Below are 27502 nucleotides of genomic sequence, written 5' to 3'. Positions count from 1 at the left end.
CGCTGTGCCAATCTGCTCTTTTTGCCTGCAGTTTGCCTGCTTATTTGCATCTTGCCTTCAGCTCCAGGTCTCTGCAGAAATACATCTTCTCCAGAGCTGACCTCCTGAACCGATCGGTCAGCTTCGACAAGAGGCGGTCACGCTGAGCCTGGGTCTACTGAGGAAGACCTCTTTACCGTTTGGACAGCAGTGCCACTGCTGACTGCTATCCCAGCAGTCTGAAATGCAGGTCAGGCAGAACCTGTGTCCACACGGGGTGCAGATCGGATGGTTGAACACACAGAGGTATATGGAGCACCGGAGCTGTTCTTCTGATAAAATGCTGCTGTGCGAAGCCATGCCTGGGATGACATGTTCAACAAGACTTTATCATGACAACCTATTTATAGCATTATTGTTAATGTGCAATGCTGTGTATTATGTAATATGTCCCTGGTGTACTGGCATACATTTAGTACTAATAAAGTATTAGGTGTTATATAACTGTGCATTTTAATATAAGATGACATTAGAGATTTTCCATTGTTGAGCACATGCAGTGTCCATGAAACTGGTATGATGCTGAATAAACTAAACAAATGAGTTCAAACAATGCTCTGATTGTTAAAATAAATGACCTGTGGAAGAATAGTCTAGATTAAAGTTATGACACACAGTCTATATTAGAGTCCAGGTGTAGCCCACAATCACCCCTGACAACAGATTATATAAATGTGAAGTACATGATTGAGTTTGTTACTCTTCAGCAAGATTGTTAAATTTATGTGGTATTCTTTGAAACACAATTTATTTATTTGCACTATATCAGTGTGCTACAGTCTTTGAATTTCCCCCTTGCACATAAAACCAACAAACAATGATCATAAATGGAGAAAAAATACTTTTAGATTCTGTGAAACTTACTTTAACAACTGTTATCTGTGTGGAATTGATTATGGTTAAATGGCCATGCAGTTGTTAAAGCTGGTGCCTTATAATTCTAGAATCAGGCAATACAATTCAAAAGACTAGAGAAACAGGCCATAAACCTGTGCATCAGCCTGTCACCGAAAGATGATGTGGGTGGGACAGTTGATAGCAGTTGCCATAGAGCGCCCCCTAGTGTTTTAAGCTTGACCATGCACAAAGAGGTAATTGTTATTTTCTGATTACACCTCGAAAAGACTGTATCATTTCGAGTATCCATATTTACATAGATATTGTTGTCCTCAAATATCAAGATTAATTTATGTAAACTAAGACATGTAGGCCTACATGTTCTGAATTAAATTATATATTCCCTGTTTTTTGTTGGATGGTAATGTGTGGTTTATATGGTTACAACTTTTCATTAACAGATTTCTTCTATAGAGGCCTCCCTAAGGGTTTCTGGCCCTGGTCTGCTGCTATACGAAACCATATTAACGGAAACTGTTTTGAAAGGGTTTGTGTAGCTATTTATGGTTACTGCAGTGAAAGGAAAGACACAACGTATTTAGAAACTGACAAAAGAGAACAGAACATTACAGTTTTTCTCAATTGCTAACACACATTTTTTGAAAGCATGCCTCGTTTCCTCAAAACTCTAAACACAAGTAGTAGTGCTGTAGACTATACATCACAGCAAACACAAATGAATGTGTAAATGATTTGCACAGAACAAACAATAGGATATAGGCCAGTACAGTCAACAAAAAAAAGAAAGAAAAATGTAAAATAAAAAAGGACAAAAAACTACTGCATCCTGTTCTAGCTCAAGACAATATTGACAATGTGCTATCAGAAATAGACCTACACAGTGTTGTGAATGTTGTTGCATTTTGTGTGAGTGGTTTAGGGATTTGTGTTTAGAGTTTTGAGAAAACGAGGCATGCTTCATGTGTGTAAGCAATCGAGAAAAACTGTAACATTGGATTGGATTACAATACAGTACAGTAATGTGTCAGTGCTGATAGGACGCAATCAGTATTGTGAAAATGTATATGACTTACTTGCACATAGTCATAGCATAACTGTTTGACTGTCGGAGTTTCTGACAAAAGGCACCCTGTACACCTGCTTTATTCTCAAGGTGTTCCGCCTTAGAACACAGTCCACTGTGGCTAGGCTCACTGTATTGATGTTTAGGAATATGTCTTGGTCATCAATGGTTGCACTTTGTATTTGTTTACGTAATTTTACAGATACAGTACAATGGAAAATACAAGAATACTATGCTCCTGATAAGGCATTCAAACTAGTGTTTTCCTGTCATAGTAGTGTTTCTTACCTATTCCCTATTCTGAATGTCCAGAGAATGGATGCAACTGAGAAGCGGCTTATATTTGGTTGAACCCTCTGGCCAGCCTCCTGCATGGTCAAACCATGGTTGACCATATGGTTGACCACAGTGGCCCAAATCTCATCAGAGATAATGGCTCTCCTTCTTGCTCTTTCTCTTCATCCTCTTCCTCCTCCTCCTCCTCCTCCTCTTACTCTCACTCCTCTACCTTTCTGATCACCTCTCACTTCAATGTTGCCATCAATTGTTCTCCAAACCAGGAGCTAACCTGTGGCCATCATATTGCTAAAGCTTTGATTTAAAATTGCACAACAGCCTTTGAAATGGAAGTTTTGCCAATTGAATAGCAGTGTGTTCTGTCTGAACACAAGGAGGTTTTGGCATTGATGAAGTGTGCAAAGTAGAGAGGATGGTGTTTAGTGTTTTGAAGAAAGTGTGGTTAACAATTGAAATTTGTGTCTAAAGCACATAATTGTGTTTAGTGTTTTGAAGAAAGTGCGGTTAACAATTGAAATTTGTGTCTAAAGCACATAATTGTGCTTATAGTTTAGCAGAATTGGTTTAGGGAGTTGGCACATGAGTTACAGGTTGTGGTCATTGTGCCATAAGTTCCAGTTTTTGAATGTAATCAATCGAGAAAAACTGTAATCATCATTCTGTAACACTTTTGTCAATTGTTGCTGAAAAAAAAAGGTATAAAAGATATGACAATTTATGACAATGAAATAATCTATAATATGAAATCTGAAACATGAAAGTGTTAATTGTGGTGTGCCGGACCTTTGTGTTGTTTGTTCCGTTTTCACTCATCATCTTGGTTGACAGCTGAAAAAAAAGGAAATTTCTGTTGCTGGTGGGGTAGCTCCGCCCATAACCTCTGTGACTTTACGGAGCATTCACACGCTTCCGTTGGAATGCGTTGATCCGTCAGAGTTGACGGATCTCCATTCACTTTGAATGGGGTGACGTCATCCTTTGCCGAACTGAATTATGGCTCCGTTGGGTTCCCGTGCGTTGCGTTTCATGCTTTGCTTGCAGCAAGAGTTGAAGAATGTTCAACTTTTCGAGAGGCAATGCATACGTCAGCCAATCAAATTGCCTTTCATGCATAACTGACAGCACAGGCGCTAGCCAATCAGATCCCGTATATGCTCACGTCTAGAAAGCGGCAAGCTCAACAAAAAAAAAAGATGGCGACCAAACTCCGTAGATGGTCGTATCTGTACCCAAAAGTTGTTTGTTTGACTTTTTTTTGCTTAGATTTTTTAAAAGTTACCGAGAAATAGACACTGTACAATGTAAAAACCCCTTTATTGTAACTGAAAAATACGTCTGATATGATTTGCGAGGTCTGTGAGCACCCTACCTAATGTTAGCATGCTACTGCTTACAAGGTAAGCAGCTTGCTAGTGGCGTGATTGGTTTGTTGACCTGTCAATCTCACTATAACGTCTCTGGTATCAACAGAACCCCATGCGCCAGACTCCTCCTCCGCCATACGTTTGCGCAACGCATTCCAACGGAAGCGTGTGAATGCTCTGTTAAGCCCGAATTATAGATCTGCGTCGGTGTCCGTCCGGACACATAGCCACGCCTTGGCAACACCCTTCCCCGTGGTGGAACGCCCATCCGAGCCCATCCGAGCCCTTCGGAGAGCTGGACGGACACCGACGTGCACCTCTCGATTTTTGTAACTTTTTCGGATACGAACGGATAGCGACGGATACCCCCTTGGCTGTGATTGGTCCGCTAACGAAATCATTTCCTAACGACATCATTTCCGGAATCTCACATTTCCTGTTTCATTCCCTATCTGTTCCTATTCTGTTATAGAGTGTGGATCAGCCGAATATTTCTGTCCGAGCCCGGCCTGCGTCCGACAGAGTAGTGCCCGAGCCAGACAGCCATTCAAATGTATTGTCGGAATCCAACCAGACATAGTCAATGTCTCAACTGTTCATACTAATGACACATTTACGTATGTTTTTTATGAATAGCCTGTAGACCGTCTCACAAGCTTCTTCTAGTTGATTATGAACAAACATAACAGAAGAGGTCTGAAGATATTTCTGAAACACTTATAAGGACGCTCAAATGACCGCAAATTCATAGGAGAGAATACTATCCCATTCTCACAGGAGACATCACAGCAATCGGAGCATATTTGTCAAACGCGATAAAAGATAGCCCTGCTCTGAAATATTCCCATTCCATACTGAATATTCTGTTTAGATCAAAGGTTTGTTTTTCGACACCGTGATATTTCAGATGATGGAACAGTTGAAATGAATGCTCATATACAAAAGCTAACCTTAACGTGAAGTGGAGTTAACTTGCAGCCAACACCATTGCATTACAAACCCTAACACACACACATAATGAGAAAGTAGGCTTATTACACCTGGCGATTATCTCGCCTTTTATCTACCATCTTTGAATAATGTAACTTATAAACACGTCGTTTTAAAGCGCTGTGGCCGTCCTGAAAAGATGTGTCAATAAATGAATTTAATCCATAGAATCCACGTTGACTTCACTACTTATTAAGATATTGTAACAAATCACGGAAGTGTGGAATATTTGTTATGGCTTTTAATTAAACACTAAACACAATACAATGTCAAAATGGCACGGGCTTTATGCCCTGCTACAAGTTATCACGAACAGACTGTGCTACCGTCACACACCTGTATAAACTCCGTCCCAACACAGAACAACGACATGCAATTAGAACAGTAAGGAACATTGTTAAAGAACATCGTTGGGCGCTGCATCATAGACATGTATATATGTCTATGCGCTGCATCACATCGAGAAAAGTATGTGCCCGCCGCACGGCATTATGGGGCGACTATGCCAAGTTAAATATGGAATGTTCAATGCCTTATCGCGCTGACTTGTCCCAGCCCTACCCCAGCCCGACAGCAAGTAAAATATTTAGTCCGAACCCCAATGAGTCAATGTCTCAACTGTTCATACTACTGACACATTTACATACGTTTCTTAAGAATAGCCTGCCTTTATTAAACTCGAGCATCAACAGATGAATGATAAATGCACTGGCTCACACAAACAAGCCCCGTTAAACGCACAAGCGCGCACAAAAGGGATATAAGCATATTGAAATGAATTATTCACATTGCAAGAACGGAATGAAATGGCCTACACATTACACACGCTATGCATCTGATATGCCTAAATAAAACTCACGTTATATGCTACACCAGAAGAGGCGCGAATAAAACAAGTCTTACCATTGAAGATTATCTTTTTTCTTGACACATTCCTTATAAAAGTATCTACATAGTCCAACCATCGATGTTTAATCCATGTTGTGGAGAAAGAGGATGGCATCAATCATATTTCATTAAAGCTTCACACTTCTTACATTGGACATATCAAACAGCCTCATTAGAATCCGCATAGAATATGATGCCATCCGACAGAAATATCTCCATAGGCCTACAGTAAATTTCCCCTCGAGTGTCGTTTTAAACTCCAGATGACAGTTTCTTTTTTTTTTAAACTTTAAGTGCACAAAGTTCGTTATAAAACGATCTACATAGTCCAACAATCGAGGTCTAATCCATTTACATTTAGTCATTTAGCCGACGCTTTTGTACAGGGGAGAAGCATGTGAAGCAAACACGTTTACTTGACTACTTATTAAGATATTTAAATATGGAATGTTCAATGCCTTGACTACTAAGCAGAAATATCTCCATACAGTAGATTCCCCCTCGTTTTGCATCGTTTTAAACTCTCCAGATGACAGTTTATTTTTTAACTTATTCCCTGATACCAGTTTGCCTCCTGTAATCGCGTTGTCACAGCTAGGACATAAAAAAAATCCCCGCACACAAGAAGGCTATTATCCTAAATGTGATTTATTTTAGTCTCAAAAACGAACTTCTCCATCACGTGAGGCAGACACGTTGACTTGACTACTTATTAAGATATTTAAATATGGAATGTTCAATGCCTTATCACGCTTATGTTTGAAAGCCATTGTTTTCAGCTTGCAGGTGCTTTTGCCTCTGGCCCAGTTTGTCGGTTTTGACGTTCATCTCTCTCCCCCAACCATCCAGGTTTAATAAATCCGCGTTGACTACTAAGCAGAAATATCTCCATACAGTAGATTCCCCCTCGTTTTGTATTCTTTTAAACTCTCCAGATGACAGTTTATTTTTAACTTCTTCCCTGATACCAGTTTGCCTCCTGTAATCACGTTGTCACAGATATTTATTTGCCCAGTCAGCTTGTTGGTCTTGACGTTCAGATGTTGCGCCTAAACTATCATATCGTCTCCTCACATGATCAAATAGAGACTTGACATTGGACAACAGCATACATATTACCCAGCAATCATCATTACAAATCTGAATATGACAAAAAATACCAAAGAAAATGAGATAGTATTCATTTCATTGAATCGTTTTTAATAGTTTCTATAGTGTATGTAAGATAAGCATATCATTTTGTTATAGATTGCTACTATTTTTCACACAAATAATACCTACCATGATGGAGATAAGTTTGCCTTTTTAAGTGAATATATAGCGTTAGACAGACTGTTCATTATATTGTAGTGTATCTCAAAGACCCATGTGACTACACCTGTTGCTCTTAACTCTCCTATTATGTTTGGGGTCAATTTGACCCCATTCAATGTTTAACGTCTCTAAATAAATGTTTGACATAATTTTTTTTGCTTCATATTTAATGACTTTTCCTAATTTAATGGGGACAACTGGGTAAAGACAAAATTAACATGATGATATGTTTTCAATGACCTGTACACATACTGTACGCATAGGTGTTGTTTGGGGTCAATTTGACCCCAGGCTGTTTTAATTGTATAAAATATACAAGAAATATCAACTTTTTTCATCACATTGTTACTTTTCTTGATAAAAGAAATATTTTTTTACTCCAAATGTTATAGATAGCAACAATATGTACTTAGAAATAATATGAAGCCATAAAAACACCAGAAGGATATCTCTTTCCAATTTTAGGTCAATCAGTGAGATTTTATGGGGATCTGCATATTTCTCCATAGTCGCGTAACATGTATTCTGGATGTATAAAGAGGGTGGGTGGGGGTATTGTTTTATTTTTAAGGGCTATTTAGGTAGTCAACAAACACACCTAAAGTACCTGACACAAAAACTTCGGTAAAAAAAAAGAATTATGATAATTTTTTAGAGGTTTAAATTGCTGGGGTCAAATTGACCCCAAGCATAATAGATGTGGGTAAAATTTGAACATAATAGGAGGGTTAATGACGTGATGGCTGGGAGGAGGGAGATACACAATCGACGAATTCTTTCACTCAAAGAGGTCGCGTAGTAGCTCGTCTGTGACCAATAAACCGCTGCTCCACCCACTGTTCTGGCGGTGAATTGTTTTCAACACCCACAGCCGTCGAAGAAGTATAAAACAGTACGTCCGAATCCGTCCGAATCTGTTTCCCCGCCCATCCGTAAAACGGACGGACACCGACGCAGATCTATAATTCGGGCTTTAGGGTGGTGCCCGACTTTGGCACCAGCAACTTCAGGAAGCTGTGTCGGTGCGGGACTTCCAGCAACTGCAGAATTTTGGTCGACATGTGCAGAACTGGTTCCAGATAAGGCACCGGCACCATGTCGGTCGAAACGAGGAATTAGAGTGGTGTAGAGTAGGCTATTTCGGACACAACATGTATGATAAAAGCGGAAGCGAAAGTTTCTAGCTGGTCGAAGTGGTCATTTTTTTCAATACCGCGCAAACACCTCCGTGCTAGCTAACCTTCAAGGAACTCATTTTTGTTTGGTGAGTAGTGTGGCTGACTTTGGCTTGAAACTTAAGTTCAGTGTTAAGTTAAGTTAAGTTAAGTTAAGGTAGGGGAGAGTTACGTTACGCATTGCAGTATGGTGGGCCAACCCGATACCACTTCGGATGCATAGACTTATCCTAAAACCTACTGTTCACTTTGTCTCGTCGGTTAGACATCTGGTGTAGTGCCATGGCAAGCGCTCAGCAGTCTGCTGTTGATTTTATTAAAAAAGGACGTGCTCTTCTTGAGGAAGGCTTACATAATCTCTCCTTAGTTCTCAACAAACTGTGGAAGCAAAATTTGCTGGATAAAGGACAAGTTACTCATATTCAATCCTTCAATGAGCTATCTGATAGATCCAAACATTTGATAGACCTGCTGATCTATAAAGGTGAGGCCGCTTGCTATGAACTTTTGAAGATTTTGGACTCAACAAGATCTAAAACCTTCCCAACATCTGGACTACATAACCCAGATTTACATCACTGGATTAGCTGTTTTTCCTTTGGCGATGACGTGCTGACTCAAAGTGAAGCTGGGAAAGGTAAGTCATAGGCTATTTATACCAATATTGGGTAGTCTATTACTCCTATCCTTTTCTCTGTCACTCTCTCTCAGACACAAACACACAGGTAGCCTACCTCCTACCTCCTAGTATACAGTTTCCTTTTTCCAAAATGCCCTTTCCCTCCTCACCTGCCTTCTGTTCTGTTACTTTTGTGTGTCACTACAATATTGCTGGAACTAAATGGCAAAAGTTCAGGGTTAAGAGCCCTTTGGTTCAGATTAAGCTGACTAGGTACCTTGAAGGTCTCTATTTGACAGCATGCTGCCTGCCCTTTTCCATCGATCTGTAAATGTGAATGTATGAAAAAAAGTACCATACAAGTATAAATTTCAGGGTTGCACCTCAGGACCTTTTTTTCTTTTACTTAGGTGGTCCATGTTTAACTTACCAGCAAGATCTGAAAAGGAAAGCAGTAGAGATTCTTGAAGAAAAATGGCGACACAGTATGAATTTTCTTAAAAATGAAACAAGAGAAAAAACATTTAAATACACACCACTGGTTTTAGACACAGAGGCCAGTGACGTTGTCAAAATCAAGTGCAAGCCTCACAAGAAATCTCGCTCCAAAAAGTTGAAGACCTACATTCCAACAGACCGAAGGAATTTGTGCCCTGAGCATTTGCTGACGAGCAATGAGAAGAAGATTCTACTCGTTGGTAAACCCGGAATTGGAAAAACAACAGTTGCCCAACAAGTTCTGAGGCTTTGGACTGAGCAGGAGGACAATCAGGGAAGCTATGTGTTCTACTTTGACGAACCTTTGATGCGAATCATGTCTCACTCTTCAGCTCCAACAACTCTCGCATCCCTTCTTTTTGACATGTATCTCCAACCTAAAGAGGGAAAGGATGAAATCTTGAGAGATATTGAGGAAAATTCTGAAAATGTCACCATTATTTTCGATGGCATAATGGATGTGATTGGCAACTCAGTGTTGAAAAGGGTCCTGGAGAAGACGCTTTTGTGTGATGCTAAGATTTTAATCACATGTAGACCAGAGGCTGAAGCTTCTAGCATTCTCACTGACTGGCCATCCTACAGGGTGGAGGTTCGTGGGTTCGATGCTGCATCCATTCATGCATATTTTGAGTGGATGCTGGGTACAGAAAATGATGCAAAATGTAATGCTTTGAACAACCCAGAGCTCTTCAGCCTGTGTCATGTCCCAATGTATGCCTTTATAGTGACTGCATGCATGCCCCTCAGTCCATCAGATGTTTGTAAACATCCATGCACTATAACTGAAATGTATGTGCAGATCTTCCATTACTGCTTGAAAAGAACTGGCAAACAGAATGCAGAGGACTTAAACAAGTACATACTGGTTAACAAGGGAGACATAAGGTTTCTAGCAGCAACTTCTTATCAGTCAATGAAGGCTCAGACAGTCAACATTGAAAATTTAGTCTGCAAAGATATGGTTGTGCAGCATGCTTTTTTGACATCACTGACATCCAATGTTTCATCAGCATCATACACAACTTTCTCTGCATTTCTCCACAACACGATGCAGGAATTTTGGGCAGCTCTTTTCTTGCTGATGGAGCCAGATAACATCAGCAGTGCTCTTAGTCAGTGCCACACTGAAGATGGGAAATACCTCAAATACATTTTCCCCTTCTTGTGTGGACTTCTGTCCAAAACCGTGTTTGAAAGTATCAGCTGCCTAGTTTCTGAGGAGCACATACAACACGTAACCTCTAAGTATTTCAAAGACATATTGAACACATTCCTTTACCCCCTGGATCAGGAGGAAGAAGATGATGCTGATTCAATTAAGGCTGACAATATGCTTTTTATTTGTCAGTGCCTGTATGAGTATCGGTCTTCTGAAGCCTGTTCAGACTTCCTGAACAGCGTAAATAATGATATCGATCTGAGTGATGAAACTCTCGACCCAAATCAGTGCTGTGCTGTGTCCTATGTCATCAGTCAGGCCACCAAACAAAATGTGGAACTGAATCTTGTGGGCTGCAGTCTGTCTGAACCGGGCCTAAAAATGATCCTGGGGTGTCTGAAAAATCTCCATCGCCTCAGGTATGTCATCTTTTTGCTCTTGGCATGACTTGTTTACCATGGATGGTCAATAAATATGATGTCACTGAAAACCGTCTTGTGTTTTACAGCATGTCCCCCAGGATCCAGCACTGGATATGGACCATTGCCCTCCATGCTGGACCGGGAACTGACTTTGACAACTTGTTGAGACTGCTTGGATCCAGTATGCACCTAGCAGTCCAAGATCAAGGTGACCTGGAATTGCTTGAGAATGCTCGAGCAGTCCTGGCACAGGCAAGATTGGCAAAAGTACAACTCGTTCTCCATTTGGATTCAAAACATGCTCTCCGGTCTTCATTGCTGGACTTAATTATGGGGAATTTGCCTAAAATTCTTTACATAAGGTGAGTGGTGAAGATTTAGTGGAATCATTTCACTGCCATATATTTGTGGTTGACTAAAATTGATTTATCCAATGTAATTATGGCCAGTTGTGTGTTTATATTTTGTGTTAATGTTAGAGTTTGTAGTTGTTAGTTTGTGCTTGCAATAATTTCCAACCTTATAATTTCAAGGTCACACACTTGCTTCAAACCTCATATTTTAGCCAATTCAGACAAACTGAATCAGCTTCCTCAGGAATTTTAGGACTGTAGGGAGTTCTGGCAGCCTCATCTCTTACACTCAAAAGTTGTACAAACCTAAACATTGAAGCAAATAAGGGAGAGATTAACACAAACTGTAACAAGTGGATCAGGCATTGCTAGAAAACACTGGTATGTTTGTTTTGTCATTAATTATTAATTATGAACAAACTCTTGGTAGTTTGGTTACATGGAAATCCAACTCTCTAACCTCTGACTCTCGGTGGCCTAATGTGAGGTCTATGATTTGTTCTGAACATAGGTAACAGACACACATAAGGCTGTTATTATGCTGCATCAGTGCACTTTTGAAAAATAGAAGAAGACTTTTCAGAAGATGCTTTATTTCTTGTATTTTTCTTTTTCATTTTTTCTTCAGAATAGTACAACCATTGTATTATACATTTTCATTAAATCTTAAATGACAGAGATAATATCATGAGTATTGGACCATGGGCCTATTTGGATCATGTTCATGCTTATTTGTGTATTCATAGTTTCAGTCTTTCTGAGGATCGAGCCGTGTCAACAGAATCACGGAAGAAGACGGTGAACTCCGCACAGATGGATCTTTACCTGAAGGGGGCTCTGCTGGAGGCGGAGAAATGTCGTGCCTCTGTACAACCCCTGCTATCAGCACTTAGAAACACACATTCAAGTTCTCCTGTGGACCAGAGTGAGTTCATCCAGATGCTGTACTCGCATGCCAAAGCGTCCAAAGGCAGGTCCATTCTACCAGCATTACATCCAGTTTTCCAGTCCCTCCCCACCACTTGGGTGATAGACCTGTCTGAAGGAAAGACATCTCTCATCCTTGAAATAATGAGGCTGCAAACTTGTAAGAAACCGGTTGAGCTGAGGGGACAAACTGAAGACGAGAATGAACTGAAAAATGTCCTTCAATGTCTACCTTTCATCACACAGCTGCGGTAAGTGTTTATAGTGGGTGTACATTTGTTGAAGTGCAGTATGGAGGATTTAAGGTGATCTGTTAGCAGAAATGGAATATAATATTAATAATTGTGTTTTCCATTAGTGTAAATTCACCTGTAACTATGAACCGTTGTGTTTTCTTTAGCTTAGAATGAGCCCATAGTATCTATACAGGGACGGGCCCTCTTCCACAATGTCCACCATGTTACGCTGCCATATTTCTACAGTAGCCCAGAACACACAAACCAAAACACTGGCACTAGAAAGAGCCTTTGGCATTTTTATGGCACCTGATGGCCACCAGAGCTTCTCGTACACGCTTGGAAAGTGAGAGGGATTCAGTTGGTTGCAATCTGCAGCCTCACCACTAGATGCAACTAAATCCTACATACTGTACCTTTAAAGCATGCACTGATAAAGCCTCTATGTCCAGTCAGTGTTAATTAGGGATAGGCATTTCAATCAAATTTGTAATTTTATTATCAAATACTATTTGGGAACTATTCAACTATTGTTTGACGACTACCCTCACCCATGCGCACAAAGAGAGAGAGAAACCCATTCACACTTTACCTGACACTGCACCTCAATTTTTTTTGGTGGAGTTATGGTACATGCACTACATCTATACACTACATAGAGATTTCAAAGCGCTTTATAGATTAATGCCGCAGACATCTACCCATTCACACACAGATAACGTGGAAACCTGCACATTGGGAGCGGTTGGGGGTTCAGTGTCTTGCTCAAGGACACTTTGACATTTAGTGGGAAGTCTTCGAGATCGAACTAGCAGAACACAGTTCCAAAAAGAACAGAACTTTTTGACAGCTCCAGTAGTTTTTGGCTTTCCATGTTTCTCCTGTTTGAACAGTAACATCTAATCTCACAGCACCGCACACAACATTGTAACTGTGCCTGGTAGTAACACGTTCTTCTTCTTTTGTTGTTTAATGGGGATTGGCAAACATCTTTTGGGTGCATTACTGCCACCTTCTGGCAGAAGTAATGTAGTACTTACTACCAGGTGCCGGTAGTAAAATTTAAATACAAGACGATAGTTGCATAAACTATTGGATTTTTAAATACTTATCAGGACCCATCCCTAATCTTAAAGTGCCACAAAGTGTGAAGAATATTAAGCTTTATGTGGCCATTACATCAAGCAAATCTTAAAGTTAAAGAGTCTGAGTTCTATGATGCCTGCCCATAGATCCTAGCTTGAGTTCTGAGATTTCATTATAGCCACATTTCATTCATCTTCACTGATTTACATGTGTTTTGTAGTTAGTTCCAAAGCTTGTTCAAATAGGTTGAGAAAGTGCATAAGATAAAGCTCAGATTGTTGTGGTCATTTTTCCACTTGGGACATAACATTTTTGTTGAAATGCTTGTCATTACAGGTTCAATGACTGCATAGCCTTCAAAGATGATGACACTTTGGCAGCAATGAAAATTCTTGTGAAGCTGTTCACACAAGCACTCTCCATTGGAAAAGATACTCTAAATGCACTGTTGACAGCATGCAGCTACTCAAATTTCCCTTTTGCTGGGGAAGATAAGGACGTGCAGATGGTATTTCTGTTGACCCTCTTTTCAAACCAAACAGATGAAGGCCGTCTGCCAGCATTGCTACCCCTATACCAGTCAGTCCCTCCTGTTTGGCTGGTGGACCTTTCAAACGGGAAGATGTCTGTCCTCCTTGAGATTCTCAGACTAGACAAGTCGAGACAAGTAGAGCTTAAAGACATGAAGAAAAATGAAGAAGCATTGGATGAACTCAGGAGTTTTTTGCAGTGTCTGCCATGTGTATCACAACTGAGGTAAGTTGCCACACTCCTACTTCATTTTTTCTAATCTGTCTACACACAATACATCTCATAATTAATTTGTTATCATCAGTCTACACACACACTGTACATCCCCTTAGCAGTGTTTCATCACTTCTGAAAGCCCACATGCATAATCCAGTTTATGTCTACCAAGATAACATTTTGGTCTCTACTGTATGTCAACAACACACCATCAGGAGCTGATTTTAGAGTTAATGCAAGGTTCTTGCTCAGTACATCACCATGCCAGACTACAGTCAGTGTCATTTTAATTGAAGTTTCATTTAAGCTTCTTATTTCAACTCTACAGTTTCAGTGAGAGCCTCTCTGACTACAGTGCTGCCTGTAATCGAGTCCTAGAGCTCATCACCCTTGCATCCTCAGAGGGTGATGAGTCCCTGAAGAGGCTGTCATCAGTGTGCAGCTACCCAACGTTTCCCTTTGCTGAGGAAAATGAAGACCGGCAAAGAACGTTCCTACTGGAACTATATTTTCGTGCAGTATCTGCAGAAAGCAGCGTCCGGCCATTTCTAAAATCGGTGTACGAGTCGGTCCCTACTGTTTGGACAGTGGACCTTTCTGATGCAAAGACCTTATTGCTCCTTCGCATACTTAAACTGCAAACAGTGAAGAAGCCAGTGGAATTGAGAGGCTGGTCAGGAAAAGAAGAGGAACTGTCACGTCTTTTGGAGTGCACCCCTTATGTCTCGAAGCTCAGGTGAATACATAACCATCATGGTTAACTAATGTGTCAATTAAAGCCAACAGTCATCCATGACATTTCATTGTGGTTTTGAACTGTTCCACTGGATTCAAGTTGCCACAGTGACACTGTTGGTGTTCATGTGTAGATAAAAAATGCTGTAGGGATTTAGCCATAAACAGCATGCAAAACAGGCAGATAAAACTTATAAGAACCCAAATCAGTCATGTTTCTGTATGATCTGAACCTAAAGTGAAGCTATCTACCTACTATGTATTTTGTTAAATGTGTTAACTGTGTTAACTGTGTTAATCTTTGTTTCAGAGTCAGTGCCACATTTTTTGACAACAATCCCAAGAAAACCATCAAATTCTTTCATGGCCTTTTCACTCTGGCCTCATCGTTGGGAGAAGAGGCATGTAGAAGACTGTTGTCAGTGTGCAGCTACTCAACCTTCCCCTTTGCCGAAGACGATGGCTATAAGCAGACAAGTTTCCTGTTGGATCTCTACTCACACACTTGGAGCCAACAGACGCAGATGGAAAAGTGCATTCTCCCGTTTGTTGAGAAGATTTTCCAGACAACTCCTACAATCTGGAAGGTGGACCTCTCTGACGAAAACACATCTGCACTCCTCCAGGTATTGAAACTACAGCCAGTGAAGAGACCAGTGGAGCTAAGGGGCTGGCCAGAGGATGAAAACAAGCTCAGGGATTTCCTTCTCTTTCTTCCCAATGTGCCAAAACTGAGGTAAGAGTAATACTGGCACCTTAAAAAGCTAAAGTAGGGTTTGTTGTAAGATTTTCAGTGTATTTTTTTTTTGCTTCCCAGTTGTGATGAGCGGTTTCTCCAGTCCCTATGTGAGTTCTTATCTGTGGACAGTAAATGGGATCCAAAGCTTGTCTCTTTGCTCTTGAGACCAACGGGATTTGCCTTTACATTAGCGGGCGTGTTGCCCAGCAGAATCTGTAAGGCAGTGGGAGAAGTTTTGAGCCAAGACCCAGGAGAGAACTTCTCCCTCACTCTCATCCCAGAAGCCATTTCCTGGCAAGGAGCTGAGCTGCTTCTCTCCAATGTGACACATCTCAAAAGACTAAGGTGTGTTTTTCAAATATAATTGGACTTGGTGTAGCATAGATTAAGAATATTCCTCAATGATTTAGTTATTTTATAACTGTTGGTTTGTGTAATTTTTCTGGTCAACACATAATCCTGAAGCATTTGTTAACCAGCTATGATGAGTGCAGTTTATGAACGATAATCACCTGTTTAGCTTTTTTACGTCTAACTTGGCTAATTGCACAATGATCACGTGTTCAAAATGAATCATCTGCTGCATACCCCTAATCTATTGTCATTCAATCACAGGTGACATTTAAACGCCTCTTGGATAATCACCCTTTGTAATTAGGTGATTCATTTTTATCACTGTGCAATAAACCAAGTTAGATGCATCTAAGAGGAAAACACTAGTGCTGTCAAACGATTACAATATTTAATCGCGATTAATCGCATTTATGTCATAGTTAACTCAAAATGAATCGCGATTAATCACACATTTTTATCTATTCTAAATGTCCCTTTATTTATTTTTTATTTTTATTTGAATGCCCTTATCAACATGGAAAAGTGGATTGGCTTGCTTTATGCAAATGTTTTATTTTATTGAAAACCAACATTGCCAAACAGGGCGGTACAAAATAAAATTATAAAGTGCACATTTCAGGTAAACAAGGACTCAGCCTATAGTGCAGTTAAACCATGGCTTAATATTTTCTTTTTTTCAAGTTTGCTGGGAACATAGCAGTCAGGCCTCTTATTTCATAAACAATGAACCGTAACAGTTAGGTTACCAATAAAAGGTAAGCCTACTACTTATTTGCTTTCAGCCAGCTGCCTGTTGACATTTTCAGACAACAGTGAAGCTCGCTTCTTTTGCACAACACAACTTTTAAAAGTAAACTTTCCATTCAGAAGCTTTTTATGATCCATTTCGCCGTATTGCGCTCACCATTCACTCAAACTGTAACGTTAGCCTACTACACAGATTGCGAGGCCAAAAAGAACGTTAATCTTAAAAAATAAATAAATAAATATCGCGTTAATCTCGCGATAAAAAAAATGAACGCCGTTAAAATGGGTTTGCGTTAACGCCGTTAATAACGCGTTTAACTGACAGCACTAGAAAACACCCTTCTTAAATTTGACCCCTAGTGTTCTATTAAATATCAGTCTATGAACAGGACAAGTGGACAGTCAGGTGTGTTGCCATTTGAGAGAGCATTTTAAGATCGCTAGCTTTCGTTCAGAATATCACATCCTTTCACAGTCTAGTTGTATAGTGTCATTCACCTAACAGTTTACTTTGTTAAAAGGCTTGAGTCAGTTGTCATTGTCATGTCATTACTTTAACAATTTGCCCACAGCACCTTAGACACCTAACTTAAGGTAGCCATCTGATTACCTATTTTCCAGTATCTTAGCTTCCATTACCCCATTTTTAGACACTGTCTAAAAATGGTAAAAAAATGGTAAAAAGTAATGCACGTCATTCGCATGTGTTCCTCATACATTTTGTATTTTAGGATGAATGAAGTCATGACACGTAAAATGGGCAAAATGGCCAGGAGATATGGCAAATCAGTTATCATTGAAGAACTTCAGCTCATGCCAGACAATCCTACTCAAGCAGTGACATCACGTTTAGCTTTGCTTCTGAGAGTATGGACCATTAAAGTACTGGATCTGACAAAATGGCAAACTGATGGCACCTCTCTCATTTGTCTACTGTGTCTCAACAGCTCATTTTCCATACGGTTAGTCAAATGTTATCCGGTGTTGGCACTGAAGTGTTTGTTGTCACTGAAGACTTAAGTCTATTATACATCTTTCTTTGTTTTCACTGTTTGCGTACCTGCTTGTTGATTTATTTGTTTGCTTGTGTGTGCATGTATTTTTTTCAGAATGTCTCAAGAAACTCTAGAGGAAGTAGTTGAAGTAGTGTACTCAGCCCAGGATGTTGGTCTCACCCAGCTGTTAATGGAGAAGATTGATGGGGATCTGTCACAATGCAGTCTGTCTTGGGGTGTGCTTCAGTACTTTCTACAGCAGTCCAAAAGACCCATAGCTGTAGACGTTGGGAAAATCAAATGGGATGTGCTCAACATCATGGAAGTTCTACAGTCTCAAAAAGAAATACACTTAAGAGGGTCAGTGGTACAAAATTGAGCATTTGTCACTAGGAATTGAGAAAAGGAAGCTGTCAGTCATTACAAGCATTTCATAACTGTTTTGGTTTCTGCAGAGTAAACAGCCAGTTTGTGAGAGATACCCTGAGAGAGATCTACAAACAACATGTAGGCCACTTGGTGACTCAGCTGGTGAAGTCATCTTATAACGAGATCAATCTAAGGGAGAAACAACTTGACCCCAGCGACTTTAACGCCTTGCGCTTTGCACTCCACTACAGTGATGGCATCAGACTTGACCTCACCAATGCTATCATCCCACTGGAAGAGCTTGGGAATGTCCTAACGTTTCTAGACAGAGTGTTGGAACTTAGGTATGCCTTTCGTATGTTGTTTGTGCAAAAATGAGGGAAAAGTTACACATTTTGGCTGTTGTCTTTTGTTACATAATTGGTGGTGATTTACTGGATGTGTCTTCATATCAGGATTGACCAGAAGCTGTTGATCAATCTCATCCATACCAGTGTGGTTTCCATGAACCAGAAGGAGGAAACAGTATCTCTCTTGAGAGCATTGCAATACAAACTGGATTTCTCCAGCCAGGATGAAATATATCTTAGCACTGCAGACTGCAGGGCTATCTCTCGTGCTATCATCTGTTGCTCCGTCAGTGACATAGAACTTACCATACGGGACTGCCAAGTGGAGGAGTCTGGAGTGGAGGAACTATTTCCAGTTATGCACAAAGTAGTTTTCAGGTAGTTCTCCTAAATGGTTCAGCTTTAACATGTTATTTGGTCTATGGTTCACAAATTGTAACACAAACATAATTTTCTTTTTTGTGCTAGATTTGATAAAAATCTCCTCAGGCAGTTCCTGTCTGTCACACTGAGCGATTGTGAAATAGACTCAAGAAACCGTGCCTCAGCCATCTTAAAAGCTATTGGGAAGGAGTTAGACCTCAGTCACATTCAGCTGGATGGTCAGCTCTGCACAGCACTGGGGCTGGTCCTGAAGCAGTGCGAAGAACTGTCTAAGCTGGACCTCAGTCACTGCCAACTCACAGATGAATCCCTGGACCACTTACTTCCACATCTGCACAAAGCACAAATTGTGAAGTAAGTGTCCAAACACTCACAAAATCCCTTCCATAGATTCAAAGTGTGAACTTGCTGAAACATTAAGAAGGTGATATACCTTATGACCTTAATTACATTACAGACAACCAATGAGGGTGCAATGAATTATAACTAATTGTATTTATAATTGTTGTGTTGCGCCAGAGAGTGTGATGTAAGGCTGAGCAACAATAGAAGCACAAAATGCACAGAGCATATGTACAGTGTTCATTATCGCGACAGGGTTGATTTGACAAACAACAATTGGAAGTTGGCATTGAAAAATGAGTTATTCAAATGTTTTTACCTAAATTAAGGCATACCTGTTCAGTACATATAAAAATGACGTAGCATTGTTTCTATGCAAATACAAAGCCAAATTATTTTCTGTTGACAGACAGTAATGGTTCACTTTGCACAGTAACTTTGACTTTGGAACTTGGTGTGATCTACTGAGAAAATAAACAGATGGACACTGTGCTTTAACAGGATATAAGTGTTTATAACTTTTAAAACACTTACCATATTTGCTCTTTGGGGACTGTAAAAGCCCAGAGAGCTGTAATTAGAGGAGGCTTGTTAATTAGGAGAAGTACTGCTACTTCTAACATACATTACAGTACCCTCCACACATACAGTCTCTCGGTAAAGATGAGTAAAAAGAGTTATAAAACATTCACCTTTTGGTGAATTAGCTAAGTGCCATACTTATTAAATAATCCATCATTTAATGAGATCATTCCCCTTGACAGAATCTCCAGATTGTCCAGGGTCCTAGGTCCTCTCTCGTGTACTCTCCTCTTTAGCTCACCCCACAGGTTTTCTATAGGGTTTAGGTCAGACGGCCATGGCAGAAGCATGAGTGTGTTGTGTCATGTTATGTCAAGAATGTGTTGATCTGAACATATGCTTTGGATCATTGTCATGCTGGAAGATTCGACAATGACCCAGTTTTAGTTTCTTGGTAGAGGCAGACAGATTTTGATTTAAAATGTCCTGGTATTCGGAGTCGACGATGCCGTGTACCCTAACAAGGTTCCCAAGGCCTTTGGAGGAACAGCCCCACATCACAGACCCTCCACTATACTTAACAGTGGGGATCAGGTTCTTTTCAGTATATTCATCCTTCTTTTTACATCTTTAAAAAAGCATCTGACAATATATCAGTCAAAGCATTTAGCAGACTCCAGGTGATGACATTTGAGGTTAAAAAACAGGATTATTATAGCGCTCCTCAGAATGTTGCAATGAGTTCCATTGATTTAAATGGGCCATCCCAACGTTCGGATGTCTGATATTTCTTTATAATGACCTCTGCAAAAAATGAATGACCGCTGTTATAGGAAACCAGTTTTGTACTTTCAATTCACATCTTTCATATCATTCCGCAAGTAGTTCGGTCATTTAGCGTAACGGAAAGTCATGGTAACTTGGAAGTTTGCAAGGAATGGGTTGCTATGCAACACCTGAAACTTTAAAGTTCTATTTGCATGATGAATTATTTTTTTTCTTAGCAAAAGTCACGGAATGGCATCAAAATCATTAAAAACAGGTATTTTGGAGGAATGACTTCTATCTTTTTGGCAAGTAAACGTATAATAAGCGGGATAATGTATAGTCCGCTGGTCAGTATTGGAAAATAACTCCTGACCCGCGAACTATACATTATCCCTTACATAGCCATTCCTGACTTATGTCAGCACCCTTTTCCCTGATTTGACCTCGGTGTCATCACATATTTATACCCCAGTGAAACAGTCATGGATTACCGCTTGAAAAAACAGAAAAAAAGCTTCAGTTACATTTTGTTTATAAGAATTTTTATGGATGCTAATAATTGTGGCATATCTGGTTTTGTTAAAAATATAAACATATATATATTTTATTTTTCTCATAACACATTTACTTGGATTAGGTTGGATTTCTCTGGGGGTTTTTTCAGTGGGAGACTAAAACTAAGCTAATTTACCAAAAACTTCTTATAATCCTTTTTACTCATCTTTACCAGGGGTGCCAGTAATTGTGGAGGGGACTGTATATATCAGACAGTCAGGGTCACCCCTAGCCTGACGATGTCATACTCATAATTCTAGTCAGAATATGAGTCTGATACCGCTCCAATGGGCTGTGATTATGGGGCGTGTTTCAACCGAACCAGGAAAAAATATGCCTCTTCGCTCAATTGGATATATCTAGAACCAATCAGAGCAACGTAGTATGACCACAACGTAGACCATGGGGCCAGCTGATACAATAAACTTTTACCGGATCCCGTAGGAAGGACGGCAAAAACATCTTTTCGATCGACAAATGCCTTGATCGCGTTTCTCTGTTCCTCTTTCAAAATGAATGTGCTGTCAATGTCTTCTAAAACAGACTCGAATCACCACATTTCAGCTCTCCAACGGCAGCCATGTTTGTTGAAAACGAATTCACCCCAAAAGCTCTTTGGTGACGTGGTTGATTACGTTACGGTTGATCATCTGTCCATCATCGTATAAAGCCCGCCTTGACAATTTGATTGGTACGGCAATGTCTGTCCGCAGATAATTTCTCCTCAATGGAGTAATGCCAGACCGAACTTCCCAACCCCAAAAATTGTGGGCGGGGCTAAGTTCGGTCTGGTATCCAGGCTAGGTCACCCCCCTTAGAGCAAGCACAATGGCAACAAACTCCCTGTTAATGTACATCTAAGGGTTAAAAGGCTACACTTGACTGTGTTGACTTGTTTGTTTGTTTGTTTGTTTTTGCTGCCATTGTTTATATCTGATTCTGATAATTGATGAATGTTGTTGCACAATGAACGGAGTTTAGTAATTCTTGTTCATTGATGACAATATTTCAACCATCTTTCTGTTGAAGTCTGGACAACAATCGTATAACTGACCAAGGAGCTCGAAGGCTTTACAGGGTCATGGCAAACAGCCACTATACTGGGACAGTCCGGTAAGTATCAGATTGTTTATCAGTTTGTTTTTTGTGCTTTACATTTTATACTACCACTGGCTTTATATTACCATACTGTGTTTCTATTTAGCCTCTTTAACAACTCGTTATTGGATATTGAAGCCTTTGTGATGGACAGTCGCTTTGAAATACTGCCATGTCTTGATGACGACAAGAGAACCATTCAGCAACAAAGTGAAAGTGATCCATCGAAAGCAAATCCATCTTCCAAGGCTGCTCTTAAGGTATAGACCAGATAGACCAGAACAGAGAAAATTAAGTGTTTACATTAATTCCACATCTATTAAATTCATTTGGTAGATGTACATAATATATATACAAACATAATATGATCTATATACAAACATTGTATAATATATATATATATATATACTGTAATTACAAACTTTATATGGAATAAAGAGACAGAGTGAGTGGGTAGAGTTTGGCTGTCAATATGCGTAGATGAAGAGCAGTGATGGTGAGGAGCAATGTTTCCACATACATCAGCATTTGGATCATGCTATAAGGTAGAGAAAAACATTTTGTTAGTAGACATCAATTTGATAAACAGATTAATTAACAGTAGGTAATATGGCCATTTTATCTGTATTAGTATAGGCATTAGCAATGTGATATAAAAGGAGAGGGAGAGAGAGAGGCTGCCTGGGTAGGTGTCATACTACATCTGTATTTTTGACATTTGTTCTGAAGCATTCTTAACTGATTAGTTAATTGTGATTTAGGACAGGGGTCCCCAACCTTTTTTGCACCACGGACCGGTTTAATGTAGGCATTATTTTCACGGACCGGCAGATAAATAGCCTACAGCAAAAATAAAATAACGCGACCGGCATAAAAAACGAATGTTAAGTGCATTAAAAATACAACTCACCATTGTACTGACTTGTACTTTATCCTATAAAGAAGTGGTTCTCAAAGTGGGGGGCGCGGACACTCTCCCGCGATGTCACAGACGGAGAAAAAAAAAAACGTAGGACCAACTTAACTTGGACTAGAATTTAAGAATGCTAAATAGCAGTGGTGAATCAGCCAGATTGTTCTTAAGGGCTTCATTTGTGAGAAACCGTTGGTGATTTGGTTCACGTCAATTCTACAGACATCCTCGGATTTAAATAATTATAAAAAAAATATATAAGAATATTTTAATCATTAACAATTACGTTTCACATTTAAATTCATGATTCTAAGAGGCATCGTGATGTTCTAAAAGCACTACACGAACACTGCAAATGTAAGTGAATAAATAAATAAGCATTAAACTCAATCGCGTGGATATAGGCATATTGGAATAGAGTGGACACATTCTGCAACTACTGGTGAAGTTAGGTCTGCGTTTAATCCACCGGTGCTTGCTTTCCGCTTTGACATGATTTTGATCAGTCTGAAGTTGATTTCGCGTTGCTGTGGAGTCTGTGGATTGTGCACACGTCTCTTCAGTTGCATGCCTCAAAGGACGTTTGTTTCTTACTCATTTTTGCTAGTTTGCAGGCTTGTTTTTTGAGTAACGTATCAAGTGACCGAGACAAGTGTCTTGACGTGTCAAAAGGCACAGGCGAATGTTACGTCGGGGAAAATCTGGTCGTTTTTCAAAATAAAACAGACTCTAATAATTAATACAACGGAAATTATATAAATTATTTATTCTTTCTTTGCGGCCCGGTAGGAAATGCCTCACGGACCGGTACCGGGCCGCGGCCCGGTGGTTGGGGACCACTGATTTAGGACATCAAACCTACACGTATCTTCTCTCAAAGTACTTTTGCAAGCGTTGTCTTCTTGCTAAATGGCCTTTGAATACCTAGCCTTTTCTTTTTTTATCAGAGACAAGATTTGATGGAAGAGATTGACCCAGAAGTATTGGTCTGTAATGGCAAGTTATCATACAGGTACAACATACATTTGGATTTTTTTATACTCTTCAAGCAAGATGGCAAAATTCTGACAGGGTCTCTGTTTCCCTGCCTCCTAGGTTTCAGACATCCACTGGGGGAACATTTCAGTGCAAAGCTACTGGATTGGTGTTTGGACTGAGGAAACAAGCCTGTGTGGAGTACCGTGTAGTCCCCTATGATAGGAATATCCTGTCCATGTTTAATTATGAACCTGCAGGACCTCTGTTTGACATCACATGTTCTAAAAGAGAAATATGCCAACTTCATCTGCCCCACTGTGAAATTGATGGTGAGTCACTACCCGGTGCGCCATATTCTGTGACCACTTAAATGTTAAACGATTAAATATTTTTATTTTTATTTCATTATTATATTTAGTATATTATTTGTTGTTATTTTTGTTTATTATTTAAACCATCGTCCATGTCTGTTTCATCAGTGAATGCTATTGGAGACTTGGTTGTGATGCACATCTCCTCAAAAAGATCCAAGTATCTTATACCAACAAAGTTTACACAAACACATGTAGCTGTTCAGGTCCACGGGCTTTGTAAGTTTGGAATCTTGCGCAGCAAGCGGAGAAAACAGCGACCGTTTGTCCACATCCTCGGCCAAGTGCTTCTCTTCCTTGAACCCTGCATAACTGATACCGAACACAGGCTTTGGGTGTTCCTGTTGCCTCGCAATGTACCTCCGTCTGAGGTACAGCAACTAACCTTTGCTTTTCTATCACTCTTTATTTCTGAGAGAATTGAGCGGTTAGTATTCAACCTGTTTGTAACTATCTGGCACAGATCCAAGAGCAGCAGAAGGAGTATGTCTTCATCCAAACGAGCTCCAACTGTTTTCTAAGACGCAATAGGAAGTACAAGTTGATCTCAGACTTGGAAAACTACACAGTGCAGCCCAAGGTGAATAAATTAGCAATTCAGGGATATTTCCAAAAGTCTGCCTTGTTTCTTCTATATCATGTGTGCCTGTGTTTGTTTTGTGTGTGTGAGTATTTGTGCTTGTGCCTGAAAATGTGTGTTTGTACTGTGCGTCTAAAAGTGAGGGTGTCAGAAAATGTGTTGTATAAGCCAAAGTGTTTTGTTATGTATGAGTGAGAATTTCCTTAACAATGACATGTTAATATTATTTGTATCTGTTTTTAGACTTATGTTTTAAAGTCTGTCTACAATGGTTACCACCATGCAGCATTTGAAGTTTTCTTTGACTGCAATGTGACTGAAATGCGTGTGAAGATTCAAGACAGGCAAAAGTCAAAACAGTCTTGGGATCGTCGTGTGGTTTTCAAGGCAAATTATGGTAGGTGCCACTTCTAGTTGTAGCATACTTCAAATCACAGAATTCTGTTTGACCATATTTTTTCCACTGCAGATAACCAGATCAAAAAAGAGGTTCAGCATGAGGTACAAGGTGAGTTTCTGTCGACATAAAGTTACAAAACCTATTTTTATAGGCGTGTGTATAAGTACCATGCTGTTTAATAATGAGACTGTATACAACAAACATCTAAAATGAAAAACATAATTGACTTAAACATTAGCACAGCCAATAAAGCATAGCTTTTTTTGTATTCCTCAACTAGACAGTAGTATCTCTTTTATGATTACATAAATGCAACCCAAAACAAGTATAGTTCTAACCTGTTCAATTAGTACAATTTAGAATAGTATGTTCTTGTATCTAACACAGTAAATTATGGAATTTACATGTTTATTATGTCTTGTTTAGGAGGACCTTTACTCACAGAAGGTGATTGGCTGGCCGCTTTATGTGACATCCTGGAAGAGCTGGACGAGGACCAACTCAAGAGGCTGAAGAGCCTAGTGAAGACCCCCGAAGGCCTGCCACCAATTCCCACGGGTAAACTGGAGAAGGCAAAAGGATCAGATTTTGCAGACCTGTTGGTCCAGAGTTGGGGGTTTCAGGACTCTGTCAAGGCAACTCAGAGCCTTATGAAGAAGCTACCGCGCAATGATTGTGCTGTGACATCCAAGCTAAGACCTTTTGTCGAACAGTTTGGCTTTGTCGACAAACAGTCAGGATTATCTCCAAAGATCAGACATAACTTCTATGATTGTCATGTACAGAGCCATATAAAGGTCTAGAAACATTGCAATTAACCCTGCAATGAATATTCAATATGGACTCAGGGTACAAATGTGAAAATGTATTTTCTGTATTCTGTATTTATCTAGATATTTATGAAAGATTTATTTTTATATATTTATATTTTGCAAATTGTTTTTAATATGCATATGTACAGTATATGTATAGGCACATATGTATGAATACGTAAAACAAAACAATGTAGGCTATGTAATGTCTGTACGTTGGACATCTAGTCAGATTTATTTTTTATGTTTTCTGGTGTTATGTTGTTGTTGTATGTTGATATTGATGAAGATGATATCTGTATAGATTATATCCAGGTTATTTTTTCATTGTTCTTTTTTTTTTTTTTTTTAAGGAAAACTTGGGGCGGACTGTAGGTCTAATTGTCTTGTCTGAATTCAGGTTGATATTCACATAATATGAAAAGTGCTATACTTGAAATGGTTTTCATCACCATCTCCCTTTATATAATGTATATTTATTAGTGCTCACACAGCATTGCGGGATATTGCAGGTGAATTTGGTTGTTAATGTACATATTTTCATCTTCAGGAATAATTATTTATTGTGACATTAGAGATGAACGCTTACACAACCAAAGAATAACGCAAAAGAAATGAGAAACTTGAAATGAAATATTGCTTGCTTTTTCAACTCACATACCGGTACATTGTTTTGTAAGCATTTGTAAAGTATGTTAGCTAAGTTAGATTTTCAATTTTGCAAACTTCCAAGGCTTATTTGGCATAAGGTTGTGATAGAGAAATGTAATGAGGACATTGTTATTCTATTTTTAATCGGAATGCTTATCCTGTTTGCTGAGGCCTACTGTCTTGGTGAGGCAAACCACCTGTTTTTGTACTGATAGTCATGCATACCGTTCTTCTTTCAAGGACATGTTCTGAGAACACTGCTATAATTTCTGTAGCGATGTGAAACAGACATTTAATCATCCTGGGAAAAAACGCCCTTTGTCTGCTCATGAAATTGTTTTTTTTATATTCACTTAAAGGCTGGCTGCGCCCAGCTCATCTTTGGAGTCTGTTCATGATATTTGGTTGTGACACTCTCCCTCTTTTGCAAACGATAAAGCGCTGATATTATTCTAATTACTGGTCTCTGTCTCATTAATATTAACGTCTTAATATAAATGTATCTAACAGGTTGACATGAGACCAGGGATGGATTAACGAACGGGCCTACCGGGCCCAGGCCCAGGGGCCCATGAGCTTAGGGGGCCCCTAGGCCAGAGCCTCTGCGTGAAGTCGCTGTTATGTATCTCTTATTTGTGGTTGAAAAAGGTGTATTTTATTCATTTGCTAATGGCTTTAATTGAGTGTACCTGTGCTGTGTTAGAAAAAGCTAGTTTAATGTGACAGTGATCAAGCATGATTTTTTTGGGACTGCTAAGGATACCTTATGCTATACATATGCCCTCAAAATGGCAAACCTGT

At 39.6% G+C, this 27502-nt stretch overlaps 1 protein-coding gene across 2 annotated transcripts; it reads left to right on the top strand.

Annotated features, from left to right (window-relative positions):
- Positions 1–7794: 7794 nt before the first annotated feature.
- Positions 7795–27157, top strand: LOC116224639. Of its 2 annotated transcripts, none has more exons than XM_031585025.2 (22): positions 7795–8625; positions 9018–10686; positions 10776–11051; positions 11789–12220; positions 13628–14047; positions 14367–14774; positions 15084–15509; positions 15591–15857; positions 17345–17575; positions 17723–17968; positions 18064–18321; positions 18472–18705; positions 18796–19065; positions 21928–22011; positions 22103–22256; positions 23857–23921; positions 24005–24216; positions 24367–24629; positions 24722–24838; positions 25082–25235; positions 25308–25346; positions 25665–27157. In XM_031585025.2, the coding sequence occupies exons 1-22, from the start codon at positions 8271–8273 to the stop codon at positions 26039–26041; spliced, it is 6957 nt and encodes a 2318-aa protein (XP_031440885.1). In that variant the 5' UTR covers positions 7795–8270; the 3' UTR covers positions 26042–27157. The 2 variants fall into 2 exon arrangements, with proteins under 2 accessions (XP_031440885.1, XP_031440883.1); XM_031585023.2 differs by having other exon boundaries at positions 18433–18705.
- Positions 27158–27502: the final 345 nt, after the last annotated feature.

Source organism: Clupea harengus, chromosome 18 (assembly GCF_900700415.2).
Source record: "Clupea harengus chromosome 18, Ch_v2.0.2, whole genome shotgun sequence".
Classification (NCBI taxonomy): Eukaryota; Metazoa; Chordata; class Actinopteri; order Clupeiformes; family Clupeidae; genus Clupea; species Clupea harengus.
This window is presented reverse-complemented; position numbering and strand designations above follow the sequence as displayed.